We start from the raw sequence: 23999 nt of genomic DNA, 5'->3' as shown, positions 1-23999 counted from the left end.
GAAAAATGATATATTTCAGATTTGTGGGACATGCTTTTATTTAGGATTAATTGTCTATAAATATAAAATTTATATTCAAATTTTTGTTTTAATCATATTTATAATTTTGATCAAAAAATACCTTTTACTTTTTTGAAATTTGACATGCGTCTAAAAGTTCACTGATAATAACAAAGAGAGACACAGTATATGGAGGTGCGTTTATGGAGAAATTTAAAAGGAGGACCACAAACATGAAATTCATTTGAAGCCAAAGTTGGTTTTGTGTTGGACACCCGATTGCGGCAAAGTTTGTGGTTTGTGGGAGGCACTTGTCGACTCATAGTAACCTCTACTATAACTCTATTATCTTTAGTCCAAAGTCTCTAGCCCACCTTATTTACCTCAATTGCCATCATTATCAATAACGAGACAATTTTGTTGCCACTCATCCTTTATCCATTCCTTTTGTTCTCTTTTCCTCTCAATCGTGTATATTTCAGATTTGTGGGACATGCTTTTATTTAGGATTAATTGTCTAAAAATTCAAGAATTATATTCAAATTTTTGTTTTTATCAAAAGATACCTTTTATTTTTTTGGAATTTGGCATGCGTCTAAAAGTTCACTGATAATAACTTGATTGTCTGGAGTCCAGTGAGTAATTTAAGTTATCAATTGCCATTCATTTTGTCATATTTTACTTGATTTAACTTGATATACATTGTAAACTCCAAATTTTAATTAAAAAAAAGTTTAACGATAAAAGCTTGTTATATATGTATATATCAGGACAAAAACAAAACTAAATAATGGAATGATATTGAAGTAGAATCCATGGCCCCAACCTGAATTAGAAACTTAAAATTTTAAATGATTTGATATCCTATGTAGCTATATCTCTGCTCGAGCAATACAAAATATTGCCAAAAAAATGCTGTAACCGTGTTTTTTTTCATAATTGAAATAGATAACAAACTTATATGTTTAAATGGATAACAGAATAAATGATATAGTGCTTCTTATCTAGATGGTCCCACACATCTACATATCCAGAATCATCGATCAAAATTGGAGTTTAACCAAGAATAGAATATTAAATAATAAAAGTGAAAGTTTCTATCACTCATTTGGACAATTCGTAACTTTTTAGCATATAAAATTTGGGTAGTACTAGGTTTCATATAGTATATATTTAATACATTGTATAATCATTAAACTACTAATATTATTAGTATCATCACTACTACCACTATTGTACAAATATTATTATTAAAACAGTCAACTAATATTTCACTTAATTATATAAATTAATCTGCATATCGTCTCAATTTATAATAATTTTCCTAATATCCACACTTACGTCTTTATTTGTACTTCAAAATATTAATTTAGAATGCACTTTGAGATAAAATTATTGAAGAATAAAAAAGTATTCGATTCGACTATTATAAAAATATGGAATCGGAAAATAAAAGAAAAGAATATGAATAAAATTTGTGGACGTCCGCGCATTGAGATTGGAATTTGGAACCGAGTTGAGCAGCATTTGCAATCGAAGAGCGACAGCCACGTTTTATACTGCCAGACATTAGCCTCTAATTTTAAAATATTACATATAATTTATATTTATCTTCTTTTTGAAATTTTATATTTATCTTCTTGTTTCACTTAATAGTTCGAATCACATTTTTTCAGCAACTTAAAAGAGTCTTCATTAGTTTTAAATATTGAAAAAAAAAAGTTGTTTATAGGTAGATTATTGATGCTAATGTTTGTTTCTTATGTATAAACTTGAATTGGTTAGAAATGTTAACTTGGAGTACTATCAAATTCTAATATAACCATCTTCTTATTTATTTATTGAATTAATTGCATGTAAATATACGAAATATATTCAATTTTTAATTCTTAATCAATGTTATTTTTCTGGTCAGTATATACATAAACTTTGATTTTTTTATAATTCAACATGAATTATAATTTCGAACATACATGTAATCCTATATGGGTATCATAATTTTGTTACATGATTTTTTTTCTTATGAACTGACTATGACAAAAAAGAAAAGGAGAAAATATTCCGGCTTCCACGTAAACAAATTTCATCATCCACATATGATTAATTAAATGCATGTTGTCAAATTTTTAATTCGAGCTGAATTTCAAAAAGTTGAAAGTTTATGTATTAATTAAATAGTAGCATTATTTATTTGAGAAAAATAAAGTAAGACGTAGAATTCACTAGTCCCAGATAGATCTGCATGAAATGTGCAAGGATAATTTATACACATCATGCCATAGTTAAATCCTGTATAAGGATGCATATAAATGCCAAATTCCAAATCAAATTTCAAGGGAAAAGGTTCACACAATATAAATCACACATTACCACATTTCTTCCAAATAAACACAAAATTAAACTCTCTAAAAATATTCCAACATGAATAAAATCACTAGAAGCCCCATTTTAGTCACCACCATCGCGATAATTTTGGCATCGTGTTCGTATTATGTTCGTGCAGAGATCGGAAAATCATGGGTATTTGGTCAGAAATACCACGTTCATGTAATGAATGGCTTCTATAACCATTCGAAGTCGTTGTTGCTCCATTGTCGTTCCAAACAAGATGATCTTGGAAAACATAACCTCAAATTTGGGGAAGAATATTCATGGAGTTTTAAGGTTAATATTGATGGATCTACTCTTTTCTATTGTAATATAAGACAAGGGAAAAAATTGAAACATTTTGATGCATTTAGTGCTATAGATGAGAGCTTGGATTGTATTGGTTCTGGAAATTGTTATTGGTTTGTAACAGAAGCTGGTTTCTATTTTAGCTCGGATAATTTCACATGGTGGAAGAAATTTGAGTGGTGATATATATTTATTTTTTAAATTTATTAAAACCGTGAAAGTATAAGTAAAGACAATATGTGTAAGGGAAATAAGGTAATTTCGTTCGAATATGTTTTTTTGTGTATATTTCATGCAAGGAAACTTATAATAAATGTTTAAAGCAAATTTCTTCTGATGCCAATAATATTTCCAGCTTTTAGAATATTTTCAATAAAGCATTTCAATTTTTAGAATGAGGTGTTATTCAAATTTGATGGAAATGGAGGCTAGAAATTGGAGACCTTGCAAAATAAATGGGATAATTGCCGTCTAAAAACACGAATTCTCATATAATTTTAATTTTGTACATGAATTAAAAAAATTATCTTCAAATATATAAATTTTTAATTGTTTTGATTTTTCACGCGATTGTCAATTTTCGTCTGAACATTAATTTGGATGCAATTGACAATCATGTAAAAAATTAAAACAATTTAAAATTTGAATATTTGGAAATAATTTGTTTTAATTCATATACAAAACTAAAATTGTAGTATAAAAGTTCGTAGACATAATTTTCTTTAACTAAATTTAAGAAAAATTGGCACAAATCCGTCGAAGTGGTAGGGAATGACATGTATGTTATTGACTTATTGTCAGCAATTACTGTATTAATTAAGAATCCATTAATTGCACTTGACCAAAAAAAAAAGAATTTATGTGCACTTAAACTTTTAATTTCAACGAATTACTTCATCCTAAGAGAAAACATTTGGAATGTATTTGACAATTTTCCCAACAAAAACTCATCATCTAAACAGAGAAAAAATAATGAGGAGATTATCATCACGAAGAAAGATTAAAAGCCAAAAACATTCTTTTTTGAGACATGTCTGAGACCATAATCAAGAATCAAAGCATTTATCTGCATTAAAACTCATGCAAACCAAACTAGAAACAAATAATCCTCATGCATTCAAACTCGTAACTTCCAATTGACAAAATAAAACAAAAAAATAAGTATACTTCCATATAAATCACAGAACCCCAATGAAAGTCTCACCTATATAAACCTCTTCTCACCTGCAAACTAACAACACACACGCACACAAAACTCATTCTGCATCTCTCTCTCACAAAAATGAGCCATTTCAAGCACTCTCTCGCCCTAATAATCGCGATCTACATCGCGTTTTTGGGGTCATCAAGAGCTAGCGGCATTGGGATATTCCAAAGCTACGAAGTTCACATGATCAACAACATCGTGAACAGCACAGATGAGCTGCTCGTCAGCTGCAAATCTGCAGATGATGATCTGGGAGAGCATTTCTTGGATAATGGCGATGATTGGAGTTGGAAATTTAGGGTTAATTTCTTCAGATCAACTCTGTTTTTCTGCCATTTGCAGTGGGGAGATTTGCGGAAGAGGTTTAATGCATTTGATACTGATAATATAAGCTATCAGTGTGAGGAGACCTCCACATGTTTCTGGTCAGTTAGAGCTGAAGGGATTTATTTCAGCTGTGATAATAAGAATTATGTCAAAACACACACTTGGCCACCAACCTAAGTTGGTGTTTAGTAGTTAAGGTTTATGTATTTCTTTTTAACTTATTGTTTTGGGATTTGTTAGGAGTTACCTTATTGTAAAGAATAATGCAAGTTGATGTAGTTTTGCTGGTATAATAAATAATTGGATAAAAAATAATGCAATGACAGTATCTGAGTTATCAAGCTTCGGCCATATTCTAATTTTGCACACCACAAAAAGATTATGCCTACAAATTGGCAGTATTACTTTTGATTGATTCTAATTTTATGACAAATGTCGATTCACCCCCCAAATCTCAATGCTGCTTACATGACATAATTTTGCATACGTGGGATGTGCTTAACGTGTTAAAATTTGAAATTAATCCTGAGAGAATTTCCCCATTAAAAAACCCTAAAACTTTAGAAAGCAAAATCAAAGTCAAGTATAGTTATTTATAAACAGAATATTTTTATGGTGTGCAGAAACAGAATTTAACTAGAGTCTTGAAATTTACAGCCTATTATCCCTAAAGATAATAGCAAGTCGGATCCACAAATTGCATAATTATTTGTACATCTTATATTGCATCTCCAGATTATTTTCATCTGTCGAGGACAATGACAACGAATTTTGTTTTCGGAAATTCACGAGAATTGTGTGATTTTAGATATATAAAAAATAATTACCAATATCCATAACTAAATTTTGGTATATTTATTGTCCTCGAAATATAGCAATTCCCCATAAAGACAATAGAATTTGCTGTAAAATTACGCATTACAAGATCCAACTTGGAGTAACAAAAAGGTTGAGCATGAATAACAATCATAATCTTTTATACAGATTTCAAATTACACTTATCAATTTTGGGATTTGGGATAACTTGCTTGGACTCCGAAGATGGTATACTTTGTTGTCAAAAAATTTAAACAATCTTTCTTCGAATTTTTTCATCAGCAAAACCAAATGTATTCCAATCTTATGTTTCAAGTCGATGTTAGTTATACATCAAATATTTCGTCCCAACACCTATTTTGTGCTGCAGGTATGCATTATCTCATGCTCAAAGAGATTCTCAATAGTAACTAAAAAAAGTGTGATTCTCAATATTTTTCTGTCATGCTTTATAAGTTTGATGAAAATGGAAGAGTTGAACGAACCATTTCAACATCAGAACGCGACGGAATGTTTCATGTTGACAACAAGTACTACGAAACAGGTATAGACGCAATGGGAACATACTTTTCAGCATCATCTTTATTCAACAAAATGAAGCAAGCATAGTTGTGAAGCATGCTTGATAAGCAAAATGTTTTTTGCCGAACCCCATCAGCCAGAATTGCAACCAGACAACTACAAAATTACCAGATGTCGGGACGTAGCTCTCCACTCGCTGGAGGCATCCATTTTCCGGAGTGGTAAACGCTTTCGCCCACTTTCCAGCCTGGAACGTCTTTCATGATTCTTGCCTCTTCATCGAGATACTTCTTCCATTCTTTGACAAACCTGAAGGGAATGGACAATGTGTAATTAGAAACTTACGGGCTAACAAAGTTAGGAACAGTACAACAACAATGGCCGAAGCAAACTGAAGAAATCACCTTTCATCCTCTTCAGCTTGAAGTATAGGTAAAATTGCCCTTCGGGCAGCATACTTTTCTTCTTTTATAGCCCTATTCAGTAAGAAACTTGCTGATCAGTTTTTAGGATTCCAGCATTCAACCAAATTAAATGAACTAGTTTGTAATATTAAAATATAATTTATCCTTGTATTTGAAGAATCAAATAATCATACAGAATAGTTATTGATAATACTGTAGCTGTGAAAAGACCATAGAATACTCAGCCATTGTCAATTATTCTAGTCTTCCCTACAAACTTAATCACTACAAAACCTGATCAAATCGTATGTTGAAACGCTTCTTCACCTCCATATATTTTTGGTTCGGGAAGGGGACAGGCTATGGACTCAAATTAAAACATTATTTTTTCAAAAAAAAGTATCAGACTAGCATCTTCAAAAGAATAATACTGCTAGTAGACTCAGCCTTACTCGTCAGGCTCACATCGATAAGACACGATAGATCAAATCGACAGTGATTTTCTAGAACTAATACCTTCTGAGAGATAGGAGAGTTCAGGGTTTTAGGAAAGATGGGAGAGTTATAAGATCCACTTATACAGTTATGAATACATTTTTACTTCCTTGTAAAGAGAGCCTCGACTTATCATAATATGGGAGCTCCTTTTTAAAGCTCTAGATTGCTGATTTAGGATGGGGCCGATGGGCAAAATCAATTTTCAGGAAGAAACAAAAATGTGAGGCTGCCATGCTCAAGTATGAAACTCGAAATGACATAGACAAACCACATGTAAATAGAATTCAAACCGCAAGGGGGGAGGGGCGCAGAGCTTTAAAATGAATCAAAAGATACATTACATGTTTACATGCAAGAGAATTGGTTATCTTTCATATGTTTAGGTGCCATTCATAGGTGAGTGATTGCTCTCAACAACTCCTGTTGAGCAACACCACCACCAAAAGGCAAAAATCTTCTAGAAAAGAATAACAATTTCTGACATGTCACATTACATTCTCTTGTCAACGTAAAAGACCATGAATTGTGATTATTGATTTTTGGAATATGTGCTTTGGATATAAAAGATTCTGTCACTAAAAGTGCCTTCAAAAGGTTGAATCTGCATAAACATATCTGTAGAGAATGCCAAGGGTGTATGGTGAAAGAGAGGAAGCTAATATGTGCTTAGCATCACATGATAAGGTTATACAGCTACAGATACATGTAGGACATTTGGTAGCAAGTGCAAAGGGGAAGCTTATAAGCATCCAATACCTATGGATTTATTATGCATAAAATTAAAAGTACAAGGGCAGTTGTTTTATAAACCTAGACAACTAATTTTCTCATAGACTGAAGCAGAGCACTGAAGTTCTTCCAAAGTTGAATATTTGTCCCTCTGAATATCAGTCATTCCAGCTGATCATCAGCGATATATGTTGAGAAGAATGAGACATAACTTAGCTCTTAATGATACTAGAATGACTTGACAAATCCTAAGCTAACAACTATGTCAATAAAACAACGGCTCCATAGCACATGACACATGGTGCCGACGGCATCATACGATGCACAAATAAATCACTTTATCATAATCCAATCTTTGCAGACCAAAATAACAGACATTAGTAGGGCAAATGATATACATGTTCATACAATTCATAAATGGTTTCTAACTTTCTTTATACTGAAACGAGTGACTGGTATATATGGTTTAGATACAGCAAAGGCCGCATATCCTTATAATTATAAACATTACACTCTCCATCACATTAAACAAAAAAACTACTCTCAGAAATGGTCCACCAGTCACCAAAAATATTACACAAATTATTAAAAAAAATGCACTAAAATTTCACAATTACCCCAATTGAATACCAAACGGAACACACAAATCATCAGACAACGCTAATAATCCCTAGACACAAATTCCAACAAATATGATAGTACTCCTAAACAATCTTGACGACGAATGACAAAAAAAAAATAATAATAACAGCAATCAAAATCTAGCATTTCCGCTCGCATATCAAAGTCATTCGATTTATCAAAAACAAAAAAATACGGAAACTTTTACCTGCGGATCTTGTTGCCTTTTCCGACCTGATACATGCCCCAGGAGAAGACTCCGAAGGTAGTGAGGAAAATCGCCATGGCGCTCGGCCCAGAGTTAGGGATCCTCCGCGCGAACCGGACCGGGGCGAAGCCGCCAGGCGGCGGACCGTCCTGCAAAACGGGCATGTCCTTGACGCTGGCCATCCCGGCCTTGTTCCTGATCACCGCCTCCGTCATTTTCTCTAATTTTTTGTGTCAGGGATTTTTGCAGTAATTCCACCCAGATTTCAGAGAGCTGCGAAATTTGATTGCAGATAAAAAATGGGGTAAAGAGAGGACTGTGCCTATATTCCTCTACTGTATCCAGTTCCTACGGTTTTTAATTCAAACCGCTATGTAGACAGCGCTTTCTAGCGTATGGGGATTAATCGTGTGTGATTTTATTCAAATTTGACATTTTCAACTTCAATAGTGGATTAATTAAAGAAATCTTATATTATCATTATATAATAAGAGTGTATTCTTCTTGTTTGATGAATTTATCATGATAAAAAAGGGATAACAAAATATTATCCCTTTAAATTTCGTCTTTATTTTCTTTTATTTTTTATAAATGAGAATTTCACCATTTCTCATTCATCTTTTTCACCTCAAGGATATATATTTTTATCACACCAAAAATAGAATAATATTATCTCTTCTTGGAGTGAAAATAAGGAATGTGAAATAGTGAAATTCTCTTTCGTAGAAATTGAGGGAAAAAACACATTTTAAAGGAAAAAATATTTGTATTCATTTTTTTTTCTCATGATAAATTTATTAATCAAAGAGAACACATCCTAAAAAAATAACTTCATCATACGTAGTGTTCTCAAATTTCACCGTTTCAAAATCTAGAGTTGTTCAAATTAACTGAAACATTCTGACCCTAGACCGGCCGTCGATCACCGAGTCTGGCTCAGAACCGTGATTCCGAAACCAAAATTGTCCAAAAAGTGGGTTGGTTATGTTTCAATTATCCATCGATCCAAGAACTGGCGGTTAATCTTCGGGCCGAATTGCCGGTTCACAGACATATAAATAACCCAATGCAAATCTTAAAACTCTAACCCATCTATCTTCTCAAACCCAAGTCCAAACTCGACCTAACACTCCACAGACCCAAACCCTAAATACCTACACTCTACAGCATGTGCCACGCACACACACACTTCTCTCTTCTCTCCCTCTCATTCAGCCTTGCACACGGGCGTGCGGAAAATATTTGCTACAAAATATTGGAAGATTGTGGTTCGCATGCATTGGCATTTTTTATATACAGGATAATATTAATCATTTTCACAATCCTTTGACCAACCCCTAAAATCTTTAAGATTCTTCTACAATGAATTAGTAACAAAAAAATTTCCAAGGCCGATGAAAGACGTACAAAACAAGTACAATTGCAGATTACTTTCAAAAATTCAGTACGAAACCTAACATTCTTAATACAAATTTACCCGATATCATCTTCACAAGCGCCAATCGGTTTCCCTTTGAGTTCAACCAGTGTGTTCCTCAAAGTCTTCCACGCCAGCTTCCAGTTTCGTCGGCGGTTAAATTCTCCGGATAATTTTTTATTTCATCGATGGTGAAATGCCTCGGCTGATTTTCTGTTTGGTCGACGGCGAACTATGTCGCTGGACATATTGGTATTGGAGGGAGAGAGATTTAGAGGAGGAGATGATGACATGTGATTTGATCTTTTATTAATGTTTCAGTATAAACTAGTTTTGCTCCATGGTGCGTCGTTTTACACCAAAAATATCCGGCAGTCAGCCGGTATGTCCACACTGCGCAGACAGCAGCAGTAAGCAAGATCGTCTCCCAAGGGATCGGCGAGAATTCTCCTAAAAGCCAACCTGCAAAGAAACTCAACAAAAACGAAATTTATGGGGAAAATATGAAAATACTAAAATAGAAATAAATAAATAAAATCCAAAAGAATTGCAAAGGTTCTAATCCTAAATAAATAAATAGAAAACTCCAACAATTAATAAAGAATTCCACCAATCAATTAAGTCCACCCTAGCTTAATTATTATGATCATTGATGCAAATATAACTTTAATTCATGCAAGCAAACCAGTTATAACCACCGAAGACGCTTCTGACGTGATCTTATTTCTCCTTAATTATTCGGTAATTAGGAAGACGCTTCACTAATTACTACCCTAATCGACTGACAACCGTAAGAGACGCTCTATAGGTTTAATGAGCCGACAACATTAATATCTAGAGAAACCCGATTCAAAACCAATAAACTCTTACGCAGGATTATTGAATTAAGACTGCTTTTCCCTTAACCCTGATGTGTCAATTTACCACTAATCAAACCTAAACCACAATTACGGATGGCCGGTTCAATTGGCTATATAATTAATTCTAACCCAATAAATATTTGCAACTATCTAATGGATTAAAACAATTAATATCATTAAACATGGAGGATCGCAGATGCAAGCATAAAATAATGTATAAGAACAATTAGATATCACAGAACAATTTTCGTTAGTGCTTCCCTAATCGATGCCGAAATAAACGAATTTAGCTAAAAAATATAATCAAATAAAACAAATAAATTAAATAAATAATTGCAAAGAATGAAGAACCGAAAAAAACTTGATTAATTGCTCCAAAAATTGTCGTCTGGAATGTGTTTCTTAAAATTGCGGCTGATCTGTTGTAATCCCCAAAATTCGTCTGACTTCTAATATATATAACTAAGGAAATAAATAAAACTAACCTAATCTCCTACTAACTAAAGTGGCGTGAAAGCCTTTTAATCCAAAACACCTAATCTAATTAACTAAAGAAATAAGAGAAAAGTGGCGCATGGGCCCACTAGCAAATTAACTAACCAAAACTAATTAACTTAAACAAAAAGTGGCGCTGCATAGCCCACAAAATAATAAATCAAAATTAACTAACCAAAACTAATTAACTTAAACAAAAAGTGGCGCTGCATAGCCCACAAAATAATAAATCAAAATTAACTAACCAAAACTAATTAACTTAAACAAAAAGTGGCGCTGCATAGCCCACAAAAAGTGCAGCCCAATTTCTCTCAAATTTAAACTCGGCTCCAATTTCAGCTTGACCTGCTCAGTAGATGTTTTGGGAAGTCTTCATTCTTCGTAGCTTAATATTTCAAAACTCTTCTCAAAACCAAGTCTTTTCTTCAAAACCTATCAAATACCATCAAAATTCACATAAGACTATAATTCATTCCAAAAGATGATATTTAACACAAATTCAGCACATAAATCATACCAAAATCTTCCAAATAAATGCGTATAAATACGCCCAATCACTCCACGTAATAGTTATTTAACTAAATTATTTAAAAGTACAAGTAATCCATACTTTTTAAAGTTTAATATTTTTTTTTTAATTTTATACAACTATAATAAAATTAGTAATATTTTCATAACTTAAAAGATAACATTCATAATTTTTTTAACTTATATAAGATAGATCTCACTAATACTATAATTATTGAAATAAATGTGACTTCTTATAGTTGTATGTGAGTCAAATCAATGACCAATATCTCAGTTAACATGTTTTTTTTTTATCAACGATCATCTATAGCTATTTAAAATGTCCATCAAAATATCCATTTATTTTTATTTTAGGTTTCTACTAAGAAAAAAAAATTCTAAAACTTTTTTTATGCATATTAGCAAAGAAGTTTTTTTAGAACTTCTACTCTTTGATATATATTATACAACTCATAATTTTTTCAAAATACTTCATTCGTCCCAGTTATATAGGTTGATTGAATTATGTACAAGGATTAAAAAAATCACTGAAAAAAAAAATATACAAGTAACTTCCTAATATGCCCATATTTATTACTCCATTCATCACAACTTTTAGTATCTATTTGAGAGTGGCACAAATTTTAATAAAGTGGTTGAGTGTGTTGTGAGTGGAATAGGAGTCTCACTTTTTATGTGAGTGTTAAAATAATTAAAGTGGAGCAAGGGTCCCACCTACTTTTACTAAAAATAGAAATTGATACTAAAATGTGGAAAGACTACAAAAGGAAAGTTGGATACTAAAAGTTGGGACAGAAGGAGTATTTGACAATACATTAATTCTAGAATTAATCAAAGAATTAAGTAGAGATATATTTGTAAATAATTTAAAAATGCACCACCTTTTATTAAAATCGACCTATATTTTGGGATATCTGCAAAAAAGAAAAATAAGTCTATTTTGGTGAACTCTACATTTTAAACAACACTTTAACACAAAAGAAATCACCAACATAGAGAGCAAAAATATGTTTCAAAAGAAATCACCAGCATGGTGATCAAAGATCACCAACTCTAGGAAAAAATCGCATAGTTTAATATTTGTTTCAAAACTTGAAGAATAGGAAGCCAAAGAAATAAGCTATGAATGAGGCTGTCATCATTTTCAACTCTTCGAAGTGTACCGTCACTCGTCTTTGGGCTACATTTAAAAAACAAAAGGAACAAAGTGAGCAAATATTCTTAACAAGTGCTAAACCAAATCTATATCTATATACTATACTAAAGGAAAGTTGTGGATCTAAATTTTCCCGCCAAAATGTATGCCTATTTTTTATTAATATATTTTTTAAGAAAGTTGTTCAATTTTTTAGGTGCTCTTCCTATTTCCAATAAATATCTATCTTTTCACGTCTCCAATGCAAATTTCTTCGTATTTCCAATGCAAATGATAAGTTACTTTTGAACAAAAGACATTGTAGAAATTAGTTATAAGTTAATACTCTTAATTCATTTTCTTTTAACCTAAATAATCGTACAAATGTTTTATTTTAAAAGTAATTAGGTTTTGAGGGATAAATTATCAGTAATGTGTCATATTTTTGTTATATGATTAACAAATATGAAATCAACTATATAATATGATTTTTTTCTTATAATAAAAAAATATGTGTGCATAAAGAATATTTATATACCTTTTCCAATAACACACACGACATAAATATAGAATGAAAAAGTCCAATAATGGTTTTTCATTGAAATTTGTACGTATGCAACCAAATTTATTATTCTCTATATAAGATTTATAATTATTCCTCAAAAAATATAATTATTTTTCATGAAAATTAAATTATCATAAAAGATATATTGTAAATGTGACTAAATACAAATTATAGGTCACAAAGATTGAGCACGGATGCTAAGAAACTAATAGTTTATAGTAAAATATGAGTGAGAAAATATGTTTTTTTGAAGGTATTTTTGTCGAAAAAGTTGTAGAGAAAATAAAAATATTTTTTTAAGTGAAAAGAAAGATAATTATTTGTTGGGCCATAATAACATTTAATATGAATGATAAGTTGAGTAAGGATGTTTGTTATGTGATAATTTTTCATTTTTCAAAAAAAAAATTATTAAAACATAAGAAATAATATGTATGATTGGAAGAAATAATACAAATACTCATGTGTAATCGGTTGCACCGTACAACTGATTTTCAAAATGACACTACTTCATTCGAAAAATGATATTTGACCATTTTCGAATGACACTACTTCAACATACAAATGACACTTGAAGATCTCCAAGTGACATTTCTATGTTGAAATAGTGTCATTCAGAAATCAGTTGCACGGTGCAACCGGTTAGACGAGAGAGTGCTTTAAGAAATAATATGTATGATTCCGCGCATAGCGCGGGGGCACAACTAGTGCACCTAGATAAGGTCTTAGGTTCGAGTCTTCCGTTGTGCGGTCTTTAAATTTTTTTATTTACTTATGTCATTTATATATAAAAAAAAGTTCACACAACTTTTTCAAAAGAAAAAGTTCAACACAAAAGAAATCACCAACATAGTGAGTAAAAATCTGTTTCAAAAGAAATCACCAGCACAGTGATAAAAAATCACAGTGATAAAAAATCACCAACTCTAGAAAAAAATCGCATTGTTCAATATCTAATTCAAAACTTCAAGAATGGGAAGCCAAAGAAATGAGCTATAAATGAGGCTGTCATCATTTTCAACTCTTCGAAGCGTACCGTCACTCGTCTTTGGGCTACAGTTAAAAAACAAAAGGAACAAAGTGAGCAAATATTCTTAACAAGTGCTAAAGCAAATGCACCTAGATAAGGTCTCAAGTTCGAGTCTTCCGTTGCGCGGTCTTTAAATTTCTTTATTTACTTATGTAATTTATATATATATATATAAAAAGTTGACACAACTTTTTCAAAAGAAAGAGTTCAACACAAAAGAAAAAGTTCAACACAAAAGAAATCACCAATATAGTGAGTAAAAATCTATTTCAAAAGAAATCACCAACTATAGAAAGAAATCACATTGTTCAATATCTGTTTCAAAACTTGAAGAATAGGAAGTCAAGGAAATGAGCTATGAATGAGGCTGTCACCCTTTTCAACTCTTTGAAGCGTACCATCACTCGTTTTTGGGCAGCAGTTAAGAAATAAAAGGAACAAAGTGAGCAAATATTCTTAACAAGTGTCAAACCAAATGCATCTGGATAAGGTTCTGGGTTCGAGTCTTCCGTCACGCGATTTTTAAATTTCTTTATTTACTTATATAATTTATATAAAAAAATCACATCAACTTAGAGCTAATTCAAATCTTAAATCTACACAAAAGATCAATAATATAGACGAGACTAATAAATTATTTTATTATTTATTTTTATCAAGTCTTTTGTCTTATTTGTACAATGGGTCGTTTGGGTTGGAAGTAAAGATAGTCTAATGGTAAAATTTACATAATTACGATTGAAGAAGTTTTAGCAAGGTTATATTTGATTTCTTGTTACACAAGACAATAAACATAAACATACCCATTAAAATACAAATTATTGCAATATTTAATTGAAAATAGATAGATTTGAAATACCAATAAGATATCTGTAGTTTTTGTTTATGCGGCAGGATTATGATAGCGATCTCTATGATTTCAGCGGCCACAAAATCAGCACCAAGGCTAATGACTGTCATATGTATACATTTTTTTTTTTAAATTACGTTGGTGTAGTAAATAATAATAATAATAAAATCACATCAACTTAGAGCTAATTCAAATCTTAAATCTACACAAAAGATCAATAATATAGACGAGACTAATAAATTATTTTATTATTTATTTTTATCAAGTCTTTTGTCTTATTTGTACAATGGGTCGTTTGGGTTGGAAGTAAAGATAGTCTAATGGTAAAATTTACATAATTATGATTGAAGAAGTTTTAGCAAGATTATATTTGATTTCTTGTTACACAAGACAATAAACATAAACATACCCATTAAAATACAAATTATTGCAATATTTCATTGAAAATAGATAGATTTGAAATACCAATAAGATATCTGTAGTTTTTGTTTATGCGGCAGGATTATGATAGCGATCTCTATGATTTCAGCGGCCACAAAATCAGCACCAAGGCTAATAACTGTCATATGTATACAATTTTATTTAAAATTACGTTGGTGTAGTAAATAATAATAATAATTAATTACAAGTTAAATTATGCCATTTGGCTTTTATGAATTTCAAGCTATTTCTAAAAATATTTACATTCATATATTGACCTAAATTTAAATAAAACAAAGAAAGGGCAGAAACGTTAAAAAGAATACAATAAAATACACAAGCAAAAGCAATAATAGTAAAGAAAAAAAAAAGGTAGATACATGAAGGAAGAAGCTTAAACCCTTTAAGTGAGAGGGAGCCGTCGCATAAACCCTAGAAGATGCAACCTTCCTATATCTTCTAGACTCTTCTCAGTTTTCATTTAAAGCACACACAATACGCACCAGCTCTCTCAACTCTCTCTCTCTACACGCAGTAAACCCTCTCAACTCAACAATTCAATTTGTTTGCTTTGTTGCGCTACTCACTGCGTCAAAATATGTATCGATTTGCAGCAAATCTCGCCTCCAAAGCCAGGTAAAAATGAATCAATCATGAACCATAACTGCATTAATGTTTCTGTTGCCATGTGGTTTGATTGTTATAACTCATCTTTTGGTTATTGTTTTAATTGTGCAGGGTTGCGAGGAACAGCAGCCAACAGGTAACAAGATGTTTTTCTAAAAATAAAATAAAATTCAATCTGATTTTGAGTTGGGGTTATTTACGTCGGGCTGTATAATTGATTTATTTCTGTGGGTCCTGTGCAGATTGGTGGTAGATTGGGATGGAGTAGAAATTATGCTGCTAAAGATATTAGATTTGGAGTTGAGGCTAGGGCTTTGATGCTTAAGGGTGTTGAAGAGCTTGCTGATGCTGTTAAAGTCACCATGGGTCCTAAGGTATGCCTTTTATTGCAATTTCATTTGTCTCCTTTTAAGTCATTTCTAATTGTAAGTGGCTGCAGATCGTGTGATGTGTAGTTTATTGCTAGCTATAGCAATGTTTTCGTTTAAATTTGTTGGCTTTATTTTGTTATTTATTTCTGGTGCAATTTTCTAGTTTGGTTTTATTGATTCAGTTCTTGAGAAGCTCAATGTCGGGTTGTTTGGTGTAGGGGCGTAATGTAGTGATTGAGCAAAGTTGGGGTGCCCCCAAAGTGACAAAGGATGGTGTCACTGTCGCGAAGAGCATTGAATTTAAGGACAAAGTTAAGAATATTGGTGCAAGCCTTGTTAAGCAGGTGGCAAATGCTACTAATGATGTTGCTGGTGATGGTAAGCTCATGACATTGGTCTTCTTCTTCTTTTTTGGTTTTGCATTGTTTAAATGGAACGTCCTAACAGTTGTGTTTTTCAGGTACAACTTGTGCTACTGTCCTTACCCGTGCAATATTCGCCGAAGGGTGCAAGTCGGTGGCAGCTGGCATGAACGCCATGGATCTAAGACGCGGCATCAGCATGGCTGTTGATGCTGTGGTTACAAACTTGAAAAGCAGGGCAAGGATGATTAGCACATCAGAGGAGATTGCTCAGGTTTCTGTTGTTTGCTATTTTTTTCCTTGACTAGTATTGATAATGAGTTTTTTATACAGCAGACCGGTGCCATCAGTGATGGAATGTGAAGAAATTGAATAGTGGTATATTTGTGCACAATTTCTGCTCTTTTGCTTGCAAGCCTTATAGTTCCATTGCACGTTTTGTAGGTTGGAACTATTTCTGCTAATGGAGAAAGGGAGATTGGTGAGCTGATCGCAAAGGCTATGGAAAAAGTTGGAAAGGAGGGTGTGATCACAATTCAAGTACGTGCTCTATTATCGACTATTCTTGATTAATTTAATAATTTGTGGTTAGTAGAATGAATTGAAACTAAGAGATTAGCACTCTGCAGGAAATCATTTATTTGTTCATAGAAGTTGTGACCATCAAGTTGACCTTGCATGCTTTCTGATCATTTATGGTTTCCTTGATGAAAGAGACAAATAATATTATAGAGATAATTCTTGTTAGCAACCATATAGCTTTTTTGCCTTTCAAGTATGGGCTGCTTTCTCTGTGCTTATTGTTTTTGTATCGATGTATAGCAATACTTATTGAATAGATGTGGTTGCTTGTTGGTGTTGTAGGATGGGAAGACATTGTTCAATGAGTTGGAAGTAGTTGAGGGCATGAAGCTGGACCGAGGCTATATCTCCCCATACTTCATCACAAATCAGAAGACTCAGAAATGTGTAAGTGTTATAATACCCAAAAGAGGTTTTTCGGAAATAATTGCCTGCTAGCTGGAGGGAATTTATTTACCCGTCTACTTAAATTATTTATCACTTGACTCTTCCTATTGATAGGAATTGGATGACCCTCTAATCCTTATCCACGAGAAGAAAATCTCTAGCATAAATGCCATAGTTAAAGTCCTTGAATTGGCCTTGAAGGTTGGTTTCTTATTTAACCCTAAACTTTAAAGTTGGTAAAGGCCCTATGTTATTGTTGAGCTGATGAATCTGTATTGTCATATCTGTGCAGAGGCAAAGGCCTCTTCTGATAGTTGCAGAGGATGTTGAAAGCGATGCACTTGCCACTCTTATCCTTAACAAGCTTAGAGCTGGAATCAAGGTCTGTGCCATCAAAGCTCCTGGGTTCGGTGAAAACAGGAAATCAGGCTTGCAGGATCTTGCTGTTTTAACTGGGGGCCAAGTATGTCTCGTGCTGTAATGTTCTTTTAATCTATATTTTTCAGTGTTGCAATTTTGTAATTAAATTAAATTCATGTGGCACAGGTCATTACAGAGGAGCTTGGAATGAATTTGGATGATGTGGAGCTGGATATGCTGGGATCGTGCAAGAAGGTTAGTTCTGCTTTGCTTGATTTCTAGTCATCTTAATGCGCTTGCATTTATCAAGTTTAGCTGATCATGTTTTTCTCTTTCCCAGGTCACCATATCTAAGGATGATACTGTTATACTTGATGGATCTGGTGAGAAGAAATCCATTGAAGAGAGATGTGAGCAGGTTTGTGTTATTCTGTTGGCACTGCTCTTGAGCTATTCTCAACTTTTTATCATTATTTTTCGATAAACTTTTCTTTTACCTGTGTTTGTGCGGTTATATATTCCATTATGCAGATCAGGTCAGCAGTTGAATTGAGCACTTCTGATTACGACAAGGAGAAGTTGCAAGAAAGGCTTGCCAAGCTATCTGGTGGTGTAGCTGTGCTAAAGGTTGCCTTTGCCTACAGTGTCATAAAAGTTTTGGTAAGTGGGATGAATATGATTAATCTTAAATCCCTTTCTCTTTCAGATTGGAGGAGCGAGCGAAGCAGAAGTTGGTGAGAAGAAAGATAGAGTGACTGATGCTCTCAATGCCACAAAAGCAGCTGTTGAGGAAGGGATTGTGCCCGGTATGTTTTCTGGTTCATGTTGTTTTTGCAATTTCTGGCCGAATCATCAAGGAAAGAGATGCTGAGATAGTTCTTATATTGTAGGTGGAGGTGTTGCTCTCCTCTACGCCGCCAAAGAACTGGAGAAGCTGCCAACAGCCAACTTCGATCAGAAAATTGGTGTCCAAATTATTCAAAATGCTTTGAAGGTTTGATTTTGATAAATATATGCTCCATTATGTTAATTACACATAGCAATGAGCGCCGGATATCTCGGCCTCTTGTGCCTGCTTGAGCTGATGTACTACTTTTGTAAATGCAGACGCCAGTTTTCACTATTGCAGCAAATGCTGGTGTGGAGGGTGCCGTTGTGGTTGGCAAATTGTTGGAATCAGAAAATCCTGACCTTGGATATGATGCAGCTAAAGGTATATACGGTTCTTTTCAAGATAGATTAGATTATATGCTGTTTTCTGCTTTGAAGCCTAAAAATGTATGTATGTATAAATTGTGTGGCAAACAGGTGAATATGTGGATATGGTTAAAGCTGGAATCATCGACCCATTGAAGGTCATTAGAACTGCCCTTGTTGATGCTGCTAGGTAAGCATCTCTCTCTCTCTCTCTCTGTCTCTGCGTGTGTGTGTCTCTCTCTCTCTCTCTCTCACTCATGAAGCTGAAGCTGATGGAGTTTTGTGTGTTTGCAGTGTGTCTTCACTGATGACGACGACGGAGGCAATTGTGGTGGAGCAACCGACGGAAGAGAAGGCCGGACCACCTATGGGCGGCGGCGGCATGGGAGGAATGGGAGGCATGGACTACTGAGGTGACTGATTGCTGACAAATTGTTGAAATAGAAGGAAAAAAAATAAAAGAGAGTTTGTGTTATTTTGAAGCGGGATGTAATGATAGGGCGAGTTGGCTTGTTAGGGTTAGACTCTGTGTAATGGTTTTGGGATTGGTCCAGTAATTATTTATCTCTCCGCCACTTTTATCATTCACATTTTTCACTCTCAAGAAATTATTTATGACTTTTATAGTGACTGCTATTCTTGTGGCATTGTAGTTATAGATCTTGCAACCCATTTGATTTTGGCTAATGAGGTTATAGAGAGATTTGAATTTAATTGTTTTAAGTTTATTTATTTGCAGATGAGAAGTCGGCCTTTAATCTTTCTGGTATCCGCTGGAATAGATAATGAAGAACAAATTTTTCGAACGCAATTTTCATCCTATGTTTCTTTTAAAATGGTTAATTTTAATTACATAGGCTGTTTGTCTCGAAAACACAATAAAATTACTAGTTTGTTAATACAAACAGTAATGCCAGATATTGAACATAAGTATAGAACCTATCCATTTATAACATAAAAATGAACTTAAAAAATATAATAAACTTTTGAGATGGGGATGAGGAAATTGGGAATTGGGATTTGTACCATGATTCTTTCATCATTACAAACAGGAGAAATACCATAATGTTTGGGTGCGTTATTGCATTATCCTCGCTCACTAGTTTCTCTTAATTGAGAAACATCTAATCTAACAAAGATAATAAAATCCAACCAAACATTAAACTTGGTGTAAAAGTGATATGAATAGACCTAATCTTGATATTTCCACCATTCTCATTGTTTATTGATCAACAAGTTATACAGCTGCACAACTCAACTCTTCCCTTAGAAATATAATATCAGAGTTTCATTTAAACACACAGAAAGAGATTAAGTTGTCAATGGGTGCCTATATAGCATGAACTTGTGACAACAAGATATCAAGAGGAGGCAATATCCAACCCTTTACATTTCTGTCGCAAAGTTGCATTCATTACTCCACAAATCCAGTCGTGACCTTGTAGAAAAAGTTAGAAATGTGAGAGTTTCAGTAACATAGGAAACATTAGTTGGCAGAGCAGTTCAGAGTGCGTTATCTCGTTTTCCTACGCCTTTGGCTCCCAACACAATCTGAACAATACCATTTGCCTTTTGGCTGTTCTTTAAGGCCAACACAGCCATAATGGAACCATTCTATCTTGCACTGCATAACAAAGCAGCAAATTTTGTCATCTCAGAGTCAAAAGGTGGGATAACCGAGGGAAAAGAAGCCGGGAGGGAGGGGGTTGTTTACTTACATCGGGATTGTCACATGCAACCATTTCGCCATAGCTCACTTGGTTGCAGAAACAATACGTGGGCTCGTTCGGATCAACAGGCAGATCTAATTCCATGCTTGTATTTGCTGCAGTTGTTGCACCAGTTGCAGAGGCTGAGGAGGCAGCTGCATTTGCTGTTGCAAGGCGTGTCCTGCACAGAAAGATTATATTTACTCAATGCAAAGCTCATCTACTTGCATTCATAAGGCTCAGATATTTCCATAAGAGAACTAGAGTTCTTTCAATCAACAGATAGACTGGTCTTCAAGGAAGAGAAATAACCATATCCGGTACACAATGCTGTTGTCATCACAATCAATACCTGCTGATTAGTGTAATTTCATACATTTCTGCTGCTGACATGTGAAGAGAATCTAAGATATTTTTGAAAACTGAGTTCGAACCTAAATTCTAAAACACACAAGCCAATAAGGACTATCACATACTGCCTCATTGCCAGCTCACAGTTTCTCCATTTGCTCTTCTGGGCGGGAGTTGGAGATGATTTAGGTTTTAAATTTACAACTCGCACAAGATATATTTTTCAACACAACCCCAGCTCTTCAGGTAAAAGTACCATTTACGAGGGCAATGAATCAGGTTGTTAATCTGAAACATAAACAATCATGCAAAGTTCTAGACAATTGCACAAGAATTCTATTTCAAAGAAAATATTTGAAACTAGAAGGGTCCAGAGTAAGGATTTACTTCTTCCGCCCTCTATTGCTAGTTTCACCGGACCTTCCAGCTTTGACATTGTTATCATGAGCTGGAGGAGTTGCAGCCATGGCCTCCCTTTCAGCTATTTCAGACCAAAAGATACAGAAACTGTGAGAAACATGATATAAAATCATTGTACACAGTGGCAGATGGGCACTCTGCAACTGAGCCACATTCAGATAAAGAGTGATATTAGAGCAACTAGATAAATACCACGCCGAAGATCCTCATCAAATTTCTTCAAATATTGATCAAGCTGTTGAATGTGAGTGTCTACCTTTTCCAAAGGAAAAATAAATCGTTAAGTCAACTTTGTTATATGCATGGTTTAAGCCAGAAAAGCTTTACACTACATGCAAGCCAAGCTATCCCATTTGTGTTCGGCAAATTCTATTTTACCACTATATCATGGATTTATGATGTTCTCCATATCCAGTTCATCCTTGTTTTTGACACCCTAGTCTATTAGTTGCAACCCTTTGAGTAAGTACTAGATTATTGTGAAAAAAGGGATCAACTTACAACTTTGCACTAGAGAAAGCATGTTTATACAGAATGTTTGAAACCAAAGGCCAGGAACATCTGCTAAAACTAAAAAAACTAGAAATTCTTAGCAGCCCTGTTTATCTATGCATATGTCCCCATTCTTAAACTCAAAATAATAAAAAGAGATAATGCAGAAACACATCCAGGAAATTTAGTAATAAGTATATTCCTGGACAGAAGATTAAAGTGTGATTAGCTACAATCAGGGAAAAGATAAGGATATTGGTATAAAAATTCAAAAACAAAGCAAGTATCACACCAAATCACAACACAAATTAGGCAGTGTTTGATAAGTACCAAATCATAAGCCTGAGTCGCCAATGCTACTTTCTCATCGGCAATCCTTATGGCATGTTTTTGCTCATCTACAGCATCATCTGTAAATTTGAGAAGGGAAGAATTGGGAGTGATGGTACCGGATTTTATACCACGCTTCATATCATCTATTTCTTGCTCACAGCGCTGTTCGTTTTGCTTCTGGATTTCTGTTTGTTAAAGTGAGATACATGAAATGATTGAGACAAGAAAGCATGATTACCATGAATTGATAGATATAGATTATCAACATGTTTTTCGATGGATGTTTTTCTGACAACAAGCACACAAATTTGAAAATCCAGAAATGCTGAGAAGAAAAGAACCCAGTTCATATCTCCACCAAAATCTAGCAGGCAGGTTGAAAAGGCTTTCAATATGGGAATCAAGCATGCAGTAAAAGAGGATTGTGGTGAAACATTATAAACCTTCAACATTCCTAAAGTTTAGATGATACAATTTAGACTTGTAGGAGCTAAACGTTTCACTTTATACGACACTGACTTAAACAGTTTACCCTGTGTCGACAGAGACAATCTTCAAGAAACACAAATGACGAACAAACAACATGGATAATTTTTCTAGTGACACATTACCTTGTAAGCTCTTATCCAAATCTCTTAACAGCGCATATTTCCTTTGTAATATATTGGGTAAGGCTTCAATATCTATTCAAAAACAAAACAACAAAGAAGAAGCATCAGCATAATCCAATACAAGGGAAAGTAAATTCTTCTCATAAAACTAGTTACAGCAGTAAAAGGTCACAACTTCACTTCTCACATAAAAAAAGAATGGCTAAGAAACAGATGAAAACTGTAAGACTTCAGCTCCCCCATTTAATTGAAAAGAAACGTTTTAAAAAGGAGAAAGGCCTCCAGATTAACAGGTTTCTGTCTCCAAACAAATCAAACGCAGTTGATTCAAATGACAATTTCAATGAAATTAGGTCACTCTGACGAACTAGGGTTCCGACACGACAAAACAGAAATTCAATAATCTAGAGACGAAACTAGACTTACTAGCTTGGAATTCCTCGCTGATAGACATTGCATGAGTGAGAAATTTGGCGCAATTTCAGAGAAAATTGAAGAAATCTTGTAGAGCCCTAACGAATCTTCCCGCCAGACGGAAAGGAATATGAGCCCTCATATATACAATTGCGTGAAAAGTGAAAAGACATAACTACCCCGGACGGATAAACGGTTAACTCCCTGTGATTGACTGATGACTGTTTAGTGGCTCCAAATAATAATAATAAAAAAAATACTCCAAATAAATAAGCTGTGATTGTAATAATTGTAATATTGTTTAGATATTCATATTCGTACGGTACAAAGCTCAATGGTGTTTTTTTTAAGCAGTGGGCTGCAGAGTTTGAGGCCCAATATCGCAATTCACATATCTCGGAAATATCTTATAACCCAAACGACTAGTTCATTTTATTTTATTTTTCTTTCCAAATATTATTTATAGCTTTATTTC

General features: G+C 33.6%; 4 protein-coding genes across 4 annotated transcripts; 2 read left to right on the top strand and 2 right to left on the bottom strand.

Annotated features, from left to right (window-relative positions):
• The first annotated feature begins 3958 nt into the window (after nt 1-3958).
• On the top strand, nt 3959-4484 carry LOC130993095 (S-protein homolog 29-like). The gene is made up of 2 exons (XM_057917818.1): nt 3959-4308; nt 4451-4484. Exons 1-2 carry the CDS (start codon nt 3959-3961, stop codon nt 4482-4484), a joined length of 384 nt encoding a protein of 127 aa, XP_057773801.1.
• A 964-nt stretch (nt 4485-5448) lies between these two features.
• On the bottom strand, nt 5449-8459 carry LOC130991921 (NADH dehydrogenase [ubiquinone] 1 alpha subcomplex subunit 13-B). The gene is made up of 3 exons (XM_057916375.1): nt 8009-8459; nt 5953-6024; nt 5449-5857 (listed from the first exon to the last, which is right to left on the bottom strand). Exons 1-3 carry the CDS (start codon nt 8221-8223, stop codon nt 5713-5715), a joined length of 432 nt encoding a protein of 143 aa, XP_057772358.1. The 5' UTR covers nt 8224-8459; the 3' UTR covers nt 5449-5712.
• Nucleotides 8460-15660: 7201 nt separating this feature from the next.
• LOC130991798 (chaperonin CPN60, mitochondrial) lies at nt 15661-19830 on the top strand. Its single transcript, XM_057916202.1, has 17 exons — nt 15661-15944; nt 16047-16071; nt 16178-16309; nt 16525-16684; nt 16767-16942; nt 17113-17208; nt 17533-17637; nt 17752-17838; nt 17930-18100; nt 18184-18252; nt 18338-18415; nt 18529-18624; nt 18704-18803; nt 18888-18991; nt 19105-19210; nt 19306-19384; nt 19489-19830. The coding sequence occupies exons 1-17, from the start codon at nt 15907-15909 to the stop codon at nt 19604-19606; spliced, it is 1740 nt and encodes a 579-aa protein (XP_057772185.1). The 5' UTR covers nt 15661-15906; the 3' UTR covers nt 19607-19830.
• A 529-nt stretch (nt 19831-20359) lies between these two features.
• On the bottom strand, nt 20360-23692 carry LOC130991890 (PHD finger protein ING1). Its single transcript, XM_057916338.1, has 7 exons — nt 23537-23692; nt 23111-23182; nt 22497-22684; nt 21867-21930; nt 21642-21735; nt 20913-21084; nt 20360-20818 (listed from the first exon to the last, which is right to left on the bottom strand). Exons 1-7 carry the CDS (start codon nt 23562-23564, stop codon nt 20708-20710), a joined length of 729 nt encoding a protein of 242 aa, XP_057772321.1. The 5' UTR covers nt 23565-23692; the 3' UTR covers nt 20360-20707.
• Between the last annotated feature and the right edge of the window lie 307 nt (nt 23693-23999).

This window comes from Salvia miltiorrhiza, chromosome 7 (assembly GCF_028751815.1).
Source record: "Salvia miltiorrhiza cultivar Shanhuang (shh) chromosome 7, IMPLAD_Smil_shh, whole genome shotgun sequence".
NCBI lineage: Eukaryota > Viridiplantae > Streptophyta > Magnoliopsida > Lamiales > Lamiaceae > Salvia > Salvia miltiorrhiza.
Note: the sequence above shows the minus strand (reverse complement) of the source record. Positions and strands in the feature narration are given on the sequence as shown.

What these genes read in the sequence shown, in the direction of transcription:
- LOC130993095 (XM_057917818.1), top strand. Translation starts at nt 3,959, where the DNA reads ATGAGCCATTTCAAGCACTCTCTCGCCCTAATAATCGCGATCTACATC. An exon ending in GAGACCTCCACATGTTTCTG is followed by an intron (nt 4,309 to 4,450) that starts GTCAGTTAGAGC and finishes GGGATTTGTTAG; the next exon opens with GAGTTACCTTATTGTAAAGA.
- LOC130991921 (XM_057916375.1), bottom strand. Translation starts at nt 8,223, where the DNA reads ATGACGGAGGCGGTGATCAGGAACAAGGCCGGGATGGCCAGCGTCAAG. An exon ending in AAAGGCAACAAGATCCGCAG is followed by an intron (nt 6,025 to 8,008) that starts GTAAAAGTTTCC and finishes CTTACTGAATAG; the next exon opens with GGCTATAAAAGAAGAAAAGT. An exon ending in CAAGCTGAAGAGGATGAAAG is followed by an intron (nt 5,858 to 5,952) that starts GTGATTTCTTCA and finishes CATTCCCTTCAG; the next exon opens with GTTTGTCAAAGAATGGAAGA.
- LOC130991798 (XM_057916202.1), top strand. Translation starts at nt 15,907, where the DNA reads ATGTATCGATTTGCAGCAAATCTCGCCTCCAAAGCCAG. An exon ending in TCCTTGAATTGGCCTTGAAG is followed by an intron (nt 17,839 to 17,929) that starts GTTGGTTTCTTA and finishes ATATCTGTGCAG; the next exon opens with AGGCAAAGGCCTCTTCTGAT. An exon ending in TGCTGGGATCGTGCAAGAAG is followed by an intron (nt 18,253 to 18,337) that starts GTTAGTTCTGCT and finishes TCTCTTTCCCAG; the next exon opens with GTCACCATATCTAAGGATGA.
- LOC130991890 (XM_057916338.1), bottom strand. Translation starts at nt 23,564, where the DNA reads ATGTCTATCAGCGAGGAATTCCAAGCTA. An exon ending in TGATGAGGATCTTCGGCGTG is followed by an intron (nt 21,736 to 21,866) that starts GTATTTATCTAG and finishes GGTCTGAAATAG; the next exon opens with CTGAAAGGGAGGCCATGGCT. An exon ending in TTGCATGTGACAATCCCGAT is followed by an intron (nt 20,819 to 20,912) that starts GTAAGTAAACAA and finishes TTTGTTATGCAG; the next exon opens with TGCAAGATAGAATGGTTCCA.